This window comes from Anas platyrhynchos, chromosome 1 (genome assembly GCF_047663525.1).
Source record: "Anas platyrhynchos isolate ZD024472 breed Pekin duck chromosome 1, IASCAAS_PekinDuck_T2T, whole genome shotgun sequence".
Lineage (NCBI taxonomy): Eukaryota > Metazoa > Chordata > Aves > Anseriformes > Anatidae > Anas > Anas platyrhynchos.
In genome coordinates this window covers 206,922,267-206,937,784 of record NC_092587.1, presented here as the reverse complement: position 1 = coordinate 206,937,784, position 15,518 = coordinate 206,922,267, and the positions used below count along the sequence as shown (strand labels likewise).

Below are 15,518 nucleotides of genomic sequence, written 5' to 3'. Positions count from 1 at the left end.
AGGGACAGAAAGTGTCCCACAGTCCAGGCAGCACCCAGGGACAGCGGTGCCCCAAAGTGCCCAAAGCGCTGCTGAGGTTTATACGCATAACACAACCCCCAAAGGCAGCATTTCCTCTGCCAACGTTCTCTGGGTGCCTTGTAAGCCAGCAGCTGTCTAACACGGCGTGATAACATCTTGCAGTTAGCATCTATGGCACCTTCCTTCCCCGCACAGAAGCGGTGGGGCCTCCTCCCCATGAGAGGTGCACCCACGCACGGGGACAGCGCCGAGCAGCGTGGCCTCCGCCTGTGCGAGCAGGATGGGGGAGCTGAGGCGAACGCAGCACTGCATGGGGGGCCTCAGGTGTTGCCTCGTGAGAATGCAAGCACCCAACGTGCAGGGTGGCCTCAGGCTGAGGATCACCCTGGGGGGCTCCAAGGGAGGTCCCAGCAGATTTGGTGGCATGCGACAGCTGGCAGCTCAGTTATTGGGGATGGGATGGGATGGGATGGGATGGGATAGGGTATAGGATAGGATAGGGGATAGGATAGGGGATAGGATAGGATATAGGATATAGGATAGGATAGGATAGGATAGGATAGGATAGGATAGGATAGGATAGGATATAGAATATATAGGATATAGAATATATAGGATAGGATAGGATAGGATATAGAATATATAGGATAGGATAGGATATTGGATAGGACAGGACAGGATAGGATAGGATAGGATAGGGTAGGATAGGATAGGATAGGATAGGATAGGATAGGATAGGATAGGATATAGACTATATAGGATAGGATAGGATATTGGATAGGACAGGACAGGACAGGACAGGACAGGACAGGATAGCTCACTTGGACCTTCAGAAACCATCTAGTCCAACTGCCTGACCAAGCATGTTACTGAGGGCATTGTCCAAATATCTCTTGAGCACTGACTGGCATGGGGCACCAGCCACCTTGCTAGGAAGCCTGTTCCAGTTTTTGACCACCCTCATGATAAAGAATTTTTTCCTAATGTCCAGTCTGAGCCTCCCCTGGCCCCGGTTGATGCCATTCCTTGTTCTGCCATTGGTTATGAGAGAGAAGAGACCAGCACCTCCCTCTGTGCTTCCCCCCTCAGGAAATTGTAGAGTGATGAGGTCGCCTCTCAGCATTCTTTTCTCCAAAGAAACGCTAAATACAGCAGGAGAATCACCCCTTTTGACTGTTTGCCTAGCTGTGTTTAATGCAACCCAAAGTGCAGTTTGCCCTCTTGGCTGCCAGGGCACGCTGCTGTTCACGCTGAGCCTGCTGTCAACCAGCACCCGCAGAGCTCCTTCTGTTGAGCTGCTCCCTGCCCACCCACCTCCCAGTCTGTGCCTGTGTCCAGCATTGCTCTGTCCCGGGTGCAGAACCCAGCATTTTCCTTCGTTGAACTTCATGCCATTGATGACTGCTCAATGCTGCAATTTATCCAGATCCCTCTGCAAGGCCCCCCGTCCCTCCAGGAAGCCAGCAGCACCTCCCAGTTTAATGTCACCAAACTTGCTGAGGATGCATCCACTCCTGTGATGCATCCACTGAGGTGATGCAGGGAATATTTGGAACTGGTCAGGAAATGGGAATAAATTTGGGGTTGCTTCTCTACTTGATTGGAAAAAGGCCTGCAGAAGGAAAAAAATTGCATCTCGGATCATTTGAAGCCTGTGCTGCGTTCACGGATCTTTGCCCTCAAGTGTTTCTACTTTGAGTTTTACTCACTCTTTTTTGGTAAAACAATAGTAGGTGGAGCAGTTGCTTCACTTCATGAGGATGTGATTGTACGTCATGGGTTAAACTGCTGCAGAGGAAAACCAGCCTGCTCCCCGCCAGCATGGCTGTGGCAAGATCAGAACGAGCACGATAAACCCAGTGCCTGAGAGGTGAGTTTGGGAAGGAAATGTGGCAACGAGAAACAAACTTCCTGAGGCTGCACAACACCTTACCTCCACCCAGCTCGGAGACAGCTGTGGCTGCAGCGGTGCCTCTGTGCTAACGGGTTCCTGCTCCAGGCTCCCGCAGCGAGAGCTCCCCTGTCTGAGCGGGCTGCCACGGGCTGGCCAAGACACGGGCACCCCGGCCACACGGCTGAATTGAGCCCTTCCCGGCTGGGAAACAACACGCCAACGGGGAGATGCGGAGATCTGCACCCTGCGTCCCCCAGAGCTGTGTGCTGTCCTGATGCTGGCCCGTCTCCGTGCCAAGGGGTCCAAAAGGTTCCTGTCAGCCTCTCTCCTCACAGAGCCGTGACCATGCTGATGGTGACACTTCTGGCTGCTCGCTCAGCGCAGCCGGGCAGGTCTCCAGTCCCAATTTCTTCCCGAGGAGGGGATTCGTGCTGGCTCCCCCTGCTCCTCCTGGTGAAGCTCTGCTTTCCCCCGTGCTGCTGCCTTGCTCTGTGCGCTCGCAGGTCGCCTGCTGGGTGCATCCTGCAGATCCTCGCAGCACAGCAGTGCCCGGAATATTTCTGGCCAAAAAGCAGGGGAAACCGTGAGAGCGAGGTGGAGGCTTGAGTCACGGACTGAGCTGCACGGAGCTGCCTGAGTCCTGTCAGGGACAAAAAGGCCGTGCTGCTGCCACTCCGGCTCTGAATGCCTCTGGGTTACAGCATAAGCCGTGAGCATCCTACCCATTTCGGGGGTGGTTCCTGCGGGATCTGGTCTGTAAGGAGAGAATACAGATGGCAGAGCCTAATCCCCCACTGCCTGGCTGGTTTGCATCACAATTCTTTGTGCTAACTTTCCGACCCTGAGCACTGCTCCCTTGGTTGTCCTGGGGCAGCTTTTTTGCAAGGCAGTGTCATAAACAAGGCGGCCAAAATAGCCCAGGCTAAAAATAGCTCCTCATTCCCTTCTTTTGGATGGAATTTCAGTTAATTCCTTGACCCAGAGAAATCTGCAAAATGCTGCTCATTAGGAGGGGGGGGGGGGGGGGGGGGCGGGCTGCCTTCCTGCAAGCTCCGGGGCTCGCCCTGCCCCGGCACCACCGCAGCGCCCTGGCACGAGAGGGAGGCGGCCGTGGTGAGCGCACAGAATGAGTCCTTCTTCCTTTGGTTTCCTCTCACCATGAGCTTCCTTTTTCTGCTCACTTGGGTTCAGTTGCACTCAACCCACAAAGACTTCATACAGGCTTTCAGAGAGCCACCAGCTTGGTGTACAACTGGGCAGCTCGAGACCCGCTCTCATCCTGAAGAAAAAGGGGTTTGGGTTGAGAAGAGCTGACCCCGTATTTGAAGTGGGGCAAGTCATTTGGGGAGGGGTTGTTGGGCCACGGCCACCTGAGGTCCACCACAGCAGGTCCCATGGGTCCTCCACAGCAGGTCCCATCGCAGCAGGTCCCATCACAGCAGATCCCATGGGTCCCATGGCAGCAGGTCCCATGGCAGCAGGTCCTGCCGTGTGCCAGGGCGGAGCCGCCCCTGGCTCAGGTGCGCTGTGCCGCCCGGCCCTGCCTCCCGAGCAGGAAATGTCGGGCACCGGGCACCTCGACACGCCGGGGCTCACGGCCCCCAGCGCACCGCTGGAGCCCACGGTAGGACCAGGGTCCTGGGGAACGTCCCTGACCTGCCCCGGTGCTGGGGCCAGCCCCCCAGCGAGGTGTGGAGGGAGCAGTGCTGGGGACGATCCCTTGGGGGGCTCCGCAGCACGCTGCCCCTTAGACACCGCAGCCTGGAGGCCACGGGGATGGCAAACCTTTGTGTCCCAGCGTGTCTGGGACCCCCGTGCAGCCCCACCATGGTCAGGCTGTGCTGGTGGAAGCTCCGCTGCCCCCCCTCCGTCCCCATGGGGCAGGCACCTCGCCTCGGCACAGCGCCTGGGGTTCCTCAGGGTGCTCACCGTGCCCAGAGCCTGGCATCGCCCTGGGCTCAGGGCAGGTCCCCCACCCTCCTGAGGACGGTGCTGACCCCGAGCAGTGTGGGGCACGTCAGTGTTTGGGGAAATGGGGCTGGGGGCGGCCACGCTGCCTTGGCACCATCCTCAAGCCCTCGGCTCACACGGGGCAGCGCTGGGCAGGGCAAGCCCCCGTCCATCCCCGCACCCTCCAGAGGTGCTGCACGTTCACCTCCTGCCTGCTTTGAAGCAGCAGGGAGGCAGGAGGGTGCCCCTTTTTTTGGAGTGGCAGCCACCTTTCCATCACCCGGGGCGAGGAGGAGGGAGGACAGCGGCAGTGGGGACCCCCAGGGGGTGTGAGCAGCAGCGGGGCTGCGGGGCCGTGGTTGGAAACACACGGGGAATTCTGTGCCGAGCTTCCCGCTGGCCCTGGCGGGGCGGCCGGCTCTGATTCCGTGCCAGGCAGGAGGCAGAGCCCGCGTGGTGGCCCTGCCCCAGTGGCACAGCTCAGCCGAGGTTTGCTTCAATCACGCACAGACAGGCAGCCCCGAAACCTGCTGCCTCGTGGGCAGCAGCCTGGGGAGGCTCTGCCTGGTTTGTGGAGGACACGAGCTCACCTGGGTGCAGGCACCTGCAGGGAGCTGCGCTGTGCCAAGGACCCAAACAGCCCCAAAACGCCCGTGTTTTGGGGGTACCCCGTGGTATCGCCCTGCAGAGCAGCCCCAGCTGCTCAGGGCTGCTGCAGACACGTCCCCTCCCGGCCACGGGAGGACAACAGGACGCAGGCACGGGCTGGGTGCTGCAGAGCTCCCATGCAGCTGGGTTTGCAGACCCCTTTCCCATCCCGTTGATTGAGAAGGGGTGGTGTGGGATAAGGAAAAGGGGGCTGTGCACGACACGGCCCCACTGAGGGGGTGTGCACAGCCCTGGGGGCTGCAGCGCTGTCCCCCGCTGGCACTTTGCTGCTCGGGGGCTGCTAAAGCAGCTCCTGGGGGGGGTCCTGCATGGACATCAGGGCCCTGCAGGCTGCTGGTAACGTGGGCTGGGCTGGGATGTGCGCCTGGGGCTGGGATTTGGGATTTGGGAACCCCTCTGCTGCCGGCTCTGCTGCACCAGACCCCACCAGGGCTTTTGGACACCCCCAGCCCTGCTCCTGGCTGCTGCAGGCTGGGGGTACAGGGAGCTCTGTGCGGGACCCCCAACTCATGCCCCACATTGGGGCACCACGGGCTCCTGTGGTGTGGGTCCTGGGGGGACCCCAGAGCACATTTGGGAACCCGAATAAGAGCCTGGCCGTGAGCCCTGCCGAGGAGCCTCAAGGAGCCTGCAGCCCCCGACACCTCGCTCCCCTCCGCAGGTGAACATCTTCCACGAGCAGGGTCCGATCCCTGGCCAGCCCTGCCCAGAGCCCCCAGCCCCACCTGAGGGCCCCCCCCGGGAGACCTGGGCCGGGAGGTACGAGTTCCTGCTGTCCTGCCTGGGCTACTGCGTGGGGCTGGGCAACGTCTGGCGCTTCCCCTACCTCTGCTACCGCAATGGAGGAGGTGGGTGCAGCGAGGGGCCACGTCCTGGCACCGAGCACTGCCCGAATGGCTGCAGGGAACGGGGGTGCTGGGGGGGGGGACGGCGTGCTGGGGCCAGGGGCTGCGCTCCCCGTGGGGAGCACACGTGTGCCGGGGGGCTCCAGGCTCCTGGCACTGCTGCTTCCATCCCACTGCGAGGTGAAGGATGCTTTGTGGGTGCAAGATCTGCGCCGTGGCAGGCGGGCAGGCAGGCGGCCAAGCAGGGGGAATGACCCGTGGCAGGACAAAGTGCAGGCTCGGCACGCAACCTGCCTGCTGTAACGCCCCAGCACGTGGGGCTGCCCCGAAAGAAACCTCCCCAAAGGCTGCTCACCAGCCCCTCACTGCTTCTGCCCCTCTGACATCCCCGGGTCCTTCCTCCTGCACCCAGACCAAGGCTCCTCTCCCCGTGTCCTGGCACTGCCGTGTCTCTGGGCTCGCTGTGCTGCCTCCTGGCACCTCCCCGCTGACAGAGGCTCTGCACCCATCCTGCCCAGCCCCATAGCCTCTGCCCCCGGCCCCAGCCGCCCCCAGCACAGGGGTGTCCCCAGCCAGCCCCCCCGCAGCCGTCCCTGCCCGCCCTGTGGTGCTGTGTGGGTCTGGGGCCGTGCCAGCAGCTGTTTGGGATGGGGCTCAGCAGAGCTGAGCTTTGCTCCTTGCCTCTTGCCAGGAGGAATTTGGCCTTTGGAGCTGGGCTCAGGGTGATGCCATCAATGGGGCCGCTCGCTCTGCTCCGGGCATCTCGCCCATCCCCTCCTGCAGCCCCAAATGTCCCAGTGCAGGGGCCCTAAAGCCCCCCCAGCCCCCCAAACACCAGCCCAGGCTGCCCCCAGCCCCCCCAGTCCAATGCCCACACTCCTGGGCACCGCTGCAGCACCTGGGGCCGCCTCTCCATCACCCACCCACCTCAATCCCCCTGGCTCCTGGCTCGGGTCCCTGCTGTGGGGCTGACGAGGACAGCCTGTGGGACACAGCCAGCAGCCCCTGGGGGGTCCCTGCTCCCCTGTGCCCTGCCCAGACTCGTGTCCTTGCTGCGGGTGCGGGACCACGGATCTGCCCTCTGGGGAGCTGCTGGACCCCGGCACAGCGCCCACCGTGCCCCTGACCCTCTGCCCCTCTGCTCCTCCCAGGCGTCTTCCTCATCCCTTACTTCATCCTGCTGTTCCTCACGGGGCTGCCCCTCTTCCTGATGGAGCTGAGCCTGGGGCAGTACGGGGCCGCAGGGCCCATCACGGTCTGGAAGTGCTGCCCCATCCTGCGAGGTAGGGCTGGGATGGGGCTGGGGGCTCCTCTCCCTGTGCCCCCGCAGCCCCCGGGCAGGTCCCTGCTGAGGCAGCCCCTCTCGCCCCTCTGCCCTGGCGCAGGCGTTGGTGTGGGGATGCTGCTCGTGTCCTCCCTGGTGTCCCTCTACTACAACGTCATCATCGCCTGGACCTTCTACTACCTGGGCTCGTCCTTCCAGAGCCCCCTGCCCTGGTCCTGCGATGCCCCCCAGAACGCGGAGCTCTGCCAGGTCGGTGTCCCTGGGCTGGGGCTGCGGGGCCAGACGCTGCAGGGGGCCCGGGGGGGGGTCCCTGGGGCCAAACTTTGCCTGCAGCAGGAGAGGAGGGGGCGGTGGTTGGGCTGGGGCTGGGACAGGGCAGGGAGGGTGGTGGTGATGGTGATGGTGGTGGTGATGGTGATGGTGATGGTGACCTTGCTGTGTTGCAGAATCCATCGGGGAGCGCCACCCACACCAGTGCCAGCGAGGCTTTCTGGAAGTAAGTCGGGGGGGGGACCGACCCTGGGACGGGGCTGAGCCCACGGGCAGCAGCCGGTGGTGCTGGAGGCTTTGTGGAAGGCAGAGGGGTGGGCGAGGACGCTGCGGAGGAGGCGAGGGGGCCCTGCAGCAAGGGGACTCCCGGTGCCGGTGCCGCGCTCTGCATCCCGTCCCGCTGACCCGTGTCCCCGCGTCCCCGTGCCGCAGGGAGCAGGTGCTGGGGGTGACGCACAGCTCCGGCCTCGGGGACCCCGGCCCCGTGCAGTGGCCCCTCGCCCTGTGCCTGCTGGCGGCCTGGGTCGTGGTGTTCCTCTGCATGCTGAAGGGCATCCGCAGCTCGGGCAAGGTGAGCAGCGCGCAGCTGGGGCACAGGGGCACCGCGGGGGCTCGGGGCTGCCCCACGGGCAGAGCGGGGCCGAGCGGTGCCGTGCCCCGTGCAGGTGGTTTACTTCACGGCCACCTTCCCCTACGTGGTCATCCTCATCCTCATCATCCGGGGGGCCACGCTGAGCGGCTCCCTCGACGGCGTCAGCTTCTACCTCTCCTCCGACTGGAGCAAGCTGCAGAGCGCGCAGGTAACCCCGCGCCGGGGCCGGGGGGCCACAAACCCTGCGATGGTCCCTGGGGTGGGGGCAGTGGGGCCGGGCTGGGGCCCCCTGCAGCCTCCCCACCCTCGTGCCCCAGGTGTGGAGCGACGCGGCCTCGCAGATCTTCTACTCCCTGGGCATCGGCTTTGGGGGGCTGCTCTCCATGGCCTCCTACAACAAATTTGACAACAACGTCATCCGGTGAGCTTGGGGCAGTGCTGGGGGACGTGGGCTGGTGGGGCACAGCCTTGGGGGGCAGAGAAGGGGGGCAATGGGGAGGTCCAGGCCATGGAGCTGTCTGGATGCTCCTGGGTCCACCCCTGCCCCGTGCACGTGGGGTTGTGATGCCCTCCCCGGCAGGGACACCTTGGTCATCGCCATCGGCAACTGCTGCACCAGCTTCTTCGCCGGCTTCGCCATCTTCTCGGTGCTGGGGCACATGGCCTTGAAGAAAGGCGTCCCCGTGGGCAGCGTCGCCGACTCAGGTATGGGTTTGGGGAGGGGAGGACACGTGTGTGCCACGCCAAGGGACATCCCAGTGCAGCTGAGCTCACCCAGCCTGGTCACCTGCTTGCTGGGCTTGGCCCTGCCACCACGGTTGTCCTTCACGCTTCCCCTCGTCCCCCTCACTCAGGCCCTGGGCTGGCGTTTGTGGCTTACCCCGAGGCGCTCTCCCTGCTGCCCGGCTCCCCGTTCTGGTCCATCCTCTTCTTCCTGATGCTCTTCACGCTTGGAGTGGACACTATGGTGATTGTCACCCCGGGCAGCCCCACATCCTGCCCCGTGCCTGGCCTTGGGGTGCCGGGTACACCCCGTCCTGGGCACACAGACGGCACGATGTACAGAGACCGGGAGCACGAGGCCAGGGCTGGGCTCGGGGTTATGGAGGCTCCTTGTGTGGGGCTGTTCCTGGGGCAGCCTCATCCCATGGGGGGAGGCTGATGGTGATGGTGACATTCCCCCACCGACGTTCCCCAATCCCCCAGTTTGGGAACATCGAGAGCATCACCACAGCCATCCTGGACGAGTTCCCAGCCCTGCGTGAGTGGAGGAGGAAGGCGCTGTTCCTGGGCGTGCTCTGCATCTCCTTCTACCTGCTGGGGCTCCTCCTCATCACCCAGGTTCGTTGGGCCCCGGCACCCCCATCCTGCAGCACCCACCCCCTCGGGTGACACCGGGGTGGGGGTCGGGGATCGGCCTCCTCTCCCCTTGGGCCTCCGCACGTGTCCCAGGGCAGGAGGTCAGAGGCCAGCGAGTGCCCTGGCACGGGCGGTGGCCCTGGCTGCAGGGGCTGACCCCGTCCCTCCCCTCCTCACAGGGAGGCATCTTCTGGTTCACCCTCATTGACACGTACAGCACCGGCTTTGGGCTGGTCATCATCACCCTCTTCATGTGCCTCGGCATCTCCTTCTGCTACGGTGAGCGGGGCTGGGGGCTCGCTGGAGCCGGCTGGATGCGTGCTGGGTGCACCCCATGCCGCGGGGTGGTCACGGCTGCATCTCCTCCGTGTGCCTGCAGGCATCGACCAGTTCTGCCAGGACATCAGGGACATGATCTGCCACTGCCCGCCCTGGTGCAGCCACATGCTGGGGTACTTCAAGTTGTGCTGGGTCTTCTTCACGCCCTGTCTGCTGCTGGTAAGCATCGGGCGCTCACCGGAGGCTGAGGGTTGAGGGGGGGCAAGCTCCTCTCCCAGCCCCCCGGAGCGGGGTTACCCCAGTCCCAGTGTCCTGGGCCCTTGGTGGCTGCTGGAGGTGGCTTGGGGTGGCCCTGACCCGGCTCCCCGTGGTGCTGCGCCGTCCCCTCACTCCTGCCCACGCTGCCCTTGCAGTTCACGCTCATCTACACCTTCCTGGAGATGTACGGCGTGCCCCTGCGCTACGGCTCCTACACGTACCCGGCCTGGGGCACGAGCCTGGGCATCTGCGTGGGCGTCCTCACCTGCCTGCAGGTCCCCCTCTGGGCCATCGTGGCCCTGTGCCGCGAGTCGGGGACACTGAGCGACGTGAGTGTGCGGGAGGAGCAGGGGCACGGGGACAGGGACGGGGACGGGGATGGGGTCACAGAGGGGCTGTCCTGGTGCTGGGGGTGGGAAGGGAGCAGGCTGGAGGCGATGCTCTCCCGTCCCCAAGAGAGAAAAAGGGATGAAGCCACAGAGACTGGATGAAAGGTGGGGTCTGAGCCCCTCGGTGGCCGTGTCTGCGGCTGTCCCCTTCCCGCAGTGACACTGCCCTGGGGGGGCTCAGGGCAGCCCCTGCTCACCCTTGCCCACCTGCAGCGCATCCGGAAAGCCACCCAGCCCCTGAACTCCTGGAGGGCGGCCAGCGGCCGGGACATGTCCGCAGAAGTCATCAACGTGCCGTTCACCATCACCCTGACCAGCAGCGACTTCACCGCGCAGCCCGACAGCAGCACCTAAGCTGATGCCGGTCCCGGTGCTGGGGACGCCCGGCCGGGGGGTGGCTGCTGCTGCACGAGGCTCCCCTCGCGCCATCGCACGGTCCCAGAGGACATTAACCACTGATCCCAGCACGTTTTTAATTCTCTTTCCTGGAAATCCTCTACATGCTCCAAAAAGTGTTTCTAAGGGACTCTCTGTGAGCAGCTCCAGCTGCCAGGTTGTGCTCCAGCCCTACCCACCTCTTTGTCGTGTCCATCAGAGGTTTGGGGGCTGCTGCGCACATCCCTGGCCCTGACCCAGCACTGTCCCGGGGGGGGTGGCGGGCTGGTGGCAGTGCCCCTGCCAGTGGCAGCTGGGCAGTGGCCCAAGCACAGGGGGCTGGCACAGCCAGGGGCAGCTCCCTGAGCACCATCCCGAGCTGGGGACAGAGCTGGGGTGGTTTCGGAGCCTCAGAGGGCTGTGAGCACACAGATGTGTTTGCTTCTGCTGCAATAAACCGTTCTGCAGCCCACCACCGATGGGCTGTGGGGACGAGCCCACGCACGCTGCTGCCTGCAGAGCTGCAGGGACCCCAATCCCGCAGGGCCTCATCCTGCTGCTGCCACCCCTCGGGGCGCAGTGCTGGGCTGCCAGGGGGTGCGGGGTGTGGGCGTCCCCCTGGCTTTGGCTGCGCACGCAGAGGGTGCGAGGGGGGTGAGGTGTTGGCGAGGGCTGAGCAATGGCCAGGACGTGCCCGTCCCTTCGCTGCCTCGGAGGTTGCCCAGGGCCAGGCCAGCAGCTGGGCAAGCCGAGGGCCCCAGGGAGATTTTTTTAACCCCGGTCCTGGTGTCCGTCTGTCCGTCCTGCGAGCCTCTCCAGCCTCACACCAGGGCAGCCGCCCTCTCCCTGCTCCTGCTGGGCTCTGCGGCTGTGCCGGCAGGACGAGGCCATCCCTGCAGCAGCGTTACTGGGGCAGCACCAGTGGCTCCCACCATGACCTGGAGGGAGAGGGCTCCGAGGGCACAGCACCGGGACCGCAGGGCCCAGGCACCGAGGGGCAGCTCGGGGGGGCCGGGCTGGGGGCACGGCCCCGGGGAGGTCGCTGTCTGCGGGCAGCCCCTGCCCCAACCCTCCCCGCTGGGACCCCCACGTCTGCGGGTGGGTGAAGAACGCAGCAGGCGCCTGCTGGTAAAATATACTACATGCTTTATTGGATTTAAAAGTTTTATGAAATGACAAAAAAAAAAAAAAAAAAAAAAATCAAGAGTTGGCAGACGCGTCAACAGTTGCCGCTCAGTGGATCTCCAACCCCTTCTCCAGAAAGCATCCGCAGGTCTCCGCCACCGCGAGCAGCGCCGCCGGCCCCGGCCCCAGCCCGCAGCCCCCGCTGGCCGCGCGCCCCGGGGGGGGCTCCGTGAGGCTTCCCCGGCCCTCCCGGGGGTCCGGCTCCGCTCCCCGGCCGGCTCCGGCCGAGGCGGCGACAATGCCGACAGCGGGGGCAGAGCAGCCCCCGTCCACCGCCCCCGCTGCCGGGACCCCGTCCCCGCTGCCGGGAGCAGCCGCGGGGAAGTGCAGGCACTTAGTCATTTAGAGGAATTTTTCACTTATCTCAAAGCAACAGTGTAATTGTCTAACTACCACCTAGGAAACGAAAAACACCTCGATAGCCCTTCCTGTATTGTCAACATACACGAATATATTACTCTGGCATAAAGCAAGGCCCCGAGGGGCTGTTGGCATCCCGCCTGCCTCCCTCCCTGCCCCTCCTGGACCCGCGCCTTCCCCTGGCAGCGGCCGAGTCCCGGGTGGCCTCGGGGTAGCAGCTGCCTCCCAGGACGGTGCCGGCGGCCAGGGCCAGCGGCTCGGCGTGGACGGGGCGGTGGGAGCGGGACCTGGGCTTGGTGGAGCTCCGGCCGCGTCCGCTGGGGGAGGGCAGCGGGCAGGGGCTGGGGCTGGGGCTGGAGGGAGAGGATTTGGCCCCGGGACGGAGCAGGGCTCAGCCAAGGGCAGGGGCAGGGGCCTCCCCTTAGCAGCTGTGCTGGGGAAGGTGCCGGGGGCAGGAGGAGCCCCGCAGCCTCGCAGGGAGGACAGGGGAGCAGCCAAACCCCGGGGCAGGGGCTCGGACCCATTCGGCACCCGCAGCAGCCGTGGGCCCCGGGCAGCACCCAGTGGTCAGAGCCCGGCCTCAGGGCAGGGAGGCTGCTGCCCACCGGGCCTGGTGAGCACCCCCCACCCACCCCAGCCTGCCCCAACCCAAGGGCAGAGCCCCAGGCACGCACCCAGCCCCATGGGCACACACCCAGCCCCACACCCCCAGCCTGGAGGCTGCCCCCCAGCTTGGTCGTGCCCCACACCCCCCTCTGGGCTTGCCCTGGGGATGGGTGCCGTGGCCCCGTGTTTGCAGGCGCCTTGCAGAGAGGTGGCAGCCGGGGCTGGCCCTGTCCCCATGCCCCTTGGGGATGCCCCGGGCCCTTCCCTGGTGCTCACGCCCCTGCTGAGCGCCCAGCTGAGCTCTGGCCCTGGCCCTGCTCCCCCGGGCAGGGAAGCAAAGACAGGGGCAGGCGGGGGCTCCTCTGCCCCGGATCCAAGCCCCGCACCACGGATGGATGCCGCTGATGCCACGCGTCCGGCGGGGGGGACGCTGCCCAGGGCAGGGGTGTGAGCACCCCACGGGCGGCAGCTCCCTGGTGCGAGTGGGAGAAGCTTCAGCAGTGCGCTCCTGGCCGCAGCTCCCGGCCGCACGAGTACCAGCAGGGGCAGGGCCCTCCCTCCGAGGTATTGGACTCACTCTCGCTTATCAAGAGCGCACAAAGAGGGCTTTCCCCTTCCACCCTGGGGGCCAGGGTGCAAGAAAAGTGACTCGTAAAGGGGAGGAGAAGGGCTGCGACGCCGGCCCCACCGCCGACACCTGCGGCACCCCCTGCCCGGGCTGCGGCACCCGGCAAGGCTCCCGCCACCCCGGCCATCCAAACAGCCTGTGCAAAGGTTGGAAGAGGCAGAAGAAACAAAACAAAAATCACAAAATAATAATAAAAAATAAAAAAATAAAACCACATTGAAACCAAACCCAAATGCCGTGTGGCTGAGCGGAGGCAGGAGTAACTGGAAGCCATGCACAGCAAAGCTGGGGGCGACGGAAACGGGGAGGGGGGAAAAAGGGCGGCTGCTGGCTTCGGGGGAGCGGTCGTCTTCTTGGTTTCTCAGAGATCAGGAAATAAATAAGTCGAGGTGGCTCCTCCGGCCGCGGGTGCTGGCACGACTCGAAGGGAGGGCGCCCGTGGGGGCCGGGGGGGTGTCGCGGCGCTGCCCCCGGGCCCAGCGGGTCGCGTCCGTGTGGTTCCTCCTCCTCCTCCCTCCTCTCTCTACTTCTTGGGCTTCTTGAAGATCTTTAGGGGGAACTTCTTCTTGCTCTGGCCGAGGTCAACCTCGTCGCCCGTCAAGCTGCTGTCCTCGTCCCCCGGGCTCTTCTTGGCAGCCAGCTGCGGGATGCGGGTGCTCTTGGCGCTGTTGGGCCGGCAGTCAGAGATGGGGGACGGGGTGTCGGGGTCGGTGGAGCTGGGGCTGTGTGACCGCGACGAATCCGAGTGGCTGTGCTTGCCGGCCGTCGGGTGGCTGATCTCCCCGAGGCTGGAGGACTTCTCCATGCCGTGGTTCACCGTCATCATCTTCTTCATCACCATGGGGCTCTCGGGCGGGCGCTCCGCCGCAGCCCCCGGCGCGGAGGCCTCGGCGTGCCGGCTGCCGCCGTTGGGGGTGGGCGCGCCGAGGGCAGGGTGCGCGGGGGCAGCCTCCTCCACGGAGCGGGTCAGCAGGTTGGGGCGCGCCGCCAGCAGCTTGGGCGCAGCGCTGGGGATGCGCTGGTGGTCGCTCAGGTGCGGGATGCAGGACTCGGAGTCGCAGCGAGTTAAGTCTCTGGGGGTTGAAAGGCGGAGGAGGACAGCTCGTTAGCGCTGCTCGTTAGCGCTGCTCGCGCCGCGGACCCCCGGCCGCCTCCCACCCCCTGCCCCCAGCCCACACGCACACAGATGCAGCAGCTGAGGGTGGGGGCTCGGCAGGGGAAGCCCCCAGCAGAGCGCAGCAGCAGCCAGCCCACGGCCCCTGGGGATGCAGGAGCGGGGCTGGGGCCTGTCCTGTCCTGTCCTGCTCCCGCTGCCCCCTCCCGCTCCTCCCCACCAGCATGGGGTGGCTGCTGGTGGGGGCACCCTGGGGACGGGGACCCCCCCGTGCCACCCCAGGGCCAGGTTTCAGGACAATTTCACCAGAGGCTTCTCCAGACCCTCAGCTTGCATCTGTGTGCGCCCCCCGGCCGGCCCCGACGGCTCAGGCCCGCAGCCCGGCCCCTGCTGCACAGCGGTTTGTGCCCCCAGCCTGCTGCCTGCTCGTGGTCCTCAAAGGCAACGGGGCGCCGCTCCGCCACCCCCAGCGCCTCCTTCCCCAAGCGGGGAGCGGAGGCAGGGGGGACGGGGAGCTGCAGCCCCCATCGCCCCACAGCGCTGCTGTGCCCCGGCCCCACGGCCCTGTGGTCCCTCTGAGAGCTGCCGGTGTGCCCGTGCAGGGTGGGTGCAGCCGGATGGAGCTGTGCTGCTGCCCCACTGCCTGCCCCACTGCCTGCCCCACAGCTGCCCCACTGCCACCCTCACCCCTTGCAGTGCCACCACCGCCGCCCGTGTGCATGCAGGGGCAGCAAAGGGCTGCAAGGGGTCGGTCAGAGCCACCTCTCATCACCTGCACAGGCTGGGGGCAAGGAGCACGGAGCGGAGAAGGGAGTGGAGAGGAGAAGAGCAGAGCGGAGGGCAGGGGAGAGGCAGGGGAGGGGATGGGAAGGCGCCCGCCAGCTCGGGGCCGTGCTGCCCCCGAGAGCAGACAGCTCGGTGTGGCTGAGCCCCGAGATGTGGCTGAGCTGTGCCAAGCTCAGAGCCCGGCCTGGACCCCTGGCTCCTGCCGGGTGATGCTGTCAGGAACAGCACCAGAGGTCGGAGGGAGAAAGGGGAAGGCAGGACGGGACGAGATGCCTCCACTAGAGCCTGTGAAGAAGGAGAGCTCCAGGCAGCACCAGGACTGCGCTGCTGGAAAAGGGGCTGCACAGAGCACAAGGGAGGTCACCTACACGGCTGTGCTACTGCGAGGGAAGGGAGGATTATCCTCACAGCATCGTCCTTCCTCATAGCAGCAAGGGCATTTTGGAACAAACCTACCGAAAGGACTTGGGCTTTTGTTTCACAGCTCCACAGGAGGAACGGGATATTAGCAAAACCTCACGGATGGCTAGGATACAGCCCCAGATCCGCTCCGAGAGCCCAGCTGCGGAGCCTGCCTCATCTCTGATTTTAACAGGAGGCAAACAGCCGCGGGCATTGCTGGAATAGTCCCTGCCTTTCACACACACACACAC

General features: G+C 65.2%; 2 protein-coding genes across 6 annotated transcripts in view; one reads left to right on the top strand and one right to left on the bottom strand.

Annotated features, from left to right (window-relative positions):
• The first annotated feature begins 5,249 nt into the window (after window positions 1-5,249).
• On the top strand, window positions 5,250-11,162 carry LOC101795541 (sodium-dependent proline transporter-like). Its single transcript, XM_027465531.3, has 14 exons — window positions 5,250-5,382; window positions 6,531-6,662; window positions 6,765-6,913; window positions 7,111-7,160; window positions 7,367-7,505; window positions 7,600-7,734; window positions 7,844-7,947; window positions 8,107-8,231; window positions 8,381-8,493; window positions 8,733-8,867; window positions 9,065-9,164; window positions 9,265-9,383; window positions 9,578-9,751; window positions 10,025-11,162. Exons 2-14 carry the CDS (start codon window positions 6,590-6,592, stop codon window positions 10,163-10,165), a joined length of 1,557 nt encoding a protein of 518 aa, XP_027321332.3. The 5' UTR covers window positions 5,250-5,382; window positions 6,531-6,589; the 3' UTR covers window positions 10,166-11,162.
• Window positions 11,163-11,309: 147 nt separating this feature from the next.
• The window catches only part of STIM1 (stromal interaction molecule 1), a 77,499-nt gene continuing 73,290 nt past the window's right edge, over window positions 11,310-15,518 (bottom strand). For all 5 annotated transcript variants that reach the window (XM_072033008.1, XM_072033010.1, XM_072033009.1 and 2 more), the window contains one exon: window positions 11,310-14,038. In XM_072033008.1, the coding sequence (XP_071889109.1) occupies window positions 13,489-14,038 (550 nt within the window). In that variant the 3' untranslated portion in view covers window positions 11,310-13,488. The remainder of the gene's footprint in view (window positions 14,039-15,518) is intronic.

What these genes read in the sequence shown, in the direction of transcription:
- LOC101795541 (XM_027465531.3), top strand. Translation starts at nt 6,590, where the DNA reads ATGGAGCTGAGCCTGGGGCAGTACGGGGCCGCAGGGCCCATCACGGTC. An exon ending in AGAACGCGGAGCTCTGCCAG is followed by an intron (nt 6,914 to 7,110) that starts GTCGGTGTCCCT and finishes GCTGTGTTGCAG; the next exon opens with AATCCATCGGGGAGCGCCAC. An exon ending in GCCAGCGAGGCTTTCTGGAA is followed by an intron (nt 7,161 to 7,366) that starts GTAAGTCGGGGG and finishes CCCGTGCCGCAG; the next exon opens with GGAGCAGGTGCTGGGGGTGA.